At 48.6% G+C, this 1,034-nt stretch overlaps 1 protein-coding gene across 1 annotated transcript in view; it reads right to left on the bottom strand.

Moving 5' to 3' along the window:
* The window catches only part of Kel (Kell metallo-endopeptidase (Kell blood group)), a 17,275-nt gene extending 16,513 nt beyond the window's left edge, over nt 1-762 (bottom strand). Inside the window, exons 1-2 of the mRNA XM_005363833.1 lie at nt 575-762; nt 226-337 (exon numbers count right to left, since the gene is read on the bottom strand). Of these exons, the coding sequence (XP_005363890.1) occupies nt 226-273 (48 nt within the window). The 5' untranslated portion in view covers nt 274-337; nt 575-762. The remainder of the gene's footprint in view (nt 1-225; nt 338-574) is intronic.
* Between the last annotated feature and the right edge of the window lie 272 nt (nt 763-1,034).

Below are 1,034 nucleotides of genomic sequence, written 5' to 3'. Positions count from 1 at the left end.
CCACCACCGCCAGGCTTTCCTTTTTTATTATTGATTTTTATTGAGCTCTACATTTTTCTCTGCCCCCCCTCCCAGCATCCCTTTCTAAGGGAGTAATTCTGCTTGTTCGTTCTAAGATCCAGCTCTCTTTAGATCATGAGAGAGCAATTCTGTGAAAAAGGATCAAACAGGTTGTGTAGGACTTTGGAGAGAGATGACTCCAGTGTCATAGGAGAGGCCACTTACCTCCTGGCTCCACGGAGGTCCCATTCTACTGGTCTGACTCTGTCCCATGAGCTCTTCTCACTTTTGTCCTTCTCCTTCTGAAGCCAGTGGAGGAGGCAAGAGGAGAGAGAAGCTGGTTCAGAGAGGAAAAGATAGGTTTGTCAAAGCCACAGTGACACTCACCCTACCCACATTTTCATCTCAAGGAAGTCGTCACAGAACAAACCTTCTTCCCTGGTTGTTCAACCTTCCCCACCTCCCACCATCACCTGCCTTGTCTTTTCTTTCTATTCTGGAAGCTCCATATTCCCCGCTTTGCAGTGTGTGTTGTGGGGATAGGATATTTGTACCTAGCCACCCTAACCCTCACCCTAGGCTCTGGCTCCAGAAGCTGGAGGTTTCTTCAGGACTCTTGCCATCTGTCTGTGGCTTCTTTCTGGCTTCCAGAATCCTCCCTGGTTCTCCTCCAGGTGCTGTATCTAAAGCCACTGAAAATGACCTCTCTTTTGCCCCCACTCCAGTCCTTGTGGCCCTGGAGAAGGGGCACCCCTTTCACTCTATCCCTCTGTCCCCAAATGTGTTCTGTTGGCCTCTGGGTGGAGCCTGCTTATCAGAGAGGGAACACTCAGGCCTCACCTCCTCCTTTATCTCAGTCTTTCAGGGGGGAGGAGGGAGGTATCCTCACTCAGCAAGCAATCTTGCACTTGGTCTGCTCCTCCTGTTTGGCTTTGTAACTTTGCTCACACTGTCTCTTTATTTCTAGAATATCCTTCCTTTCTCCACTTTCTTTTGTGATTAAAATCTCTCAGATTCTTTCCTTCCTGAGTTAA

The sequence above is a fragment of the Microtus ochrogaster genome, linkage group LG12, assembly GCF_000317375.1.
Source record: "Microtus ochrogaster isolate Prairie Vole_2 linkage group LG12, MicOch1.0, whole genome shotgun sequence".
In the NCBI taxonomy this organism is placed as follows: domain Eukaryota; kingdom Metazoa; phylum Chordata; class Mammalia; order Rodentia; family Cricetidae; genus Microtus; species Microtus ochrogaster.
This window is presented reverse-complemented; position numbering and strand designations above follow the sequence as displayed.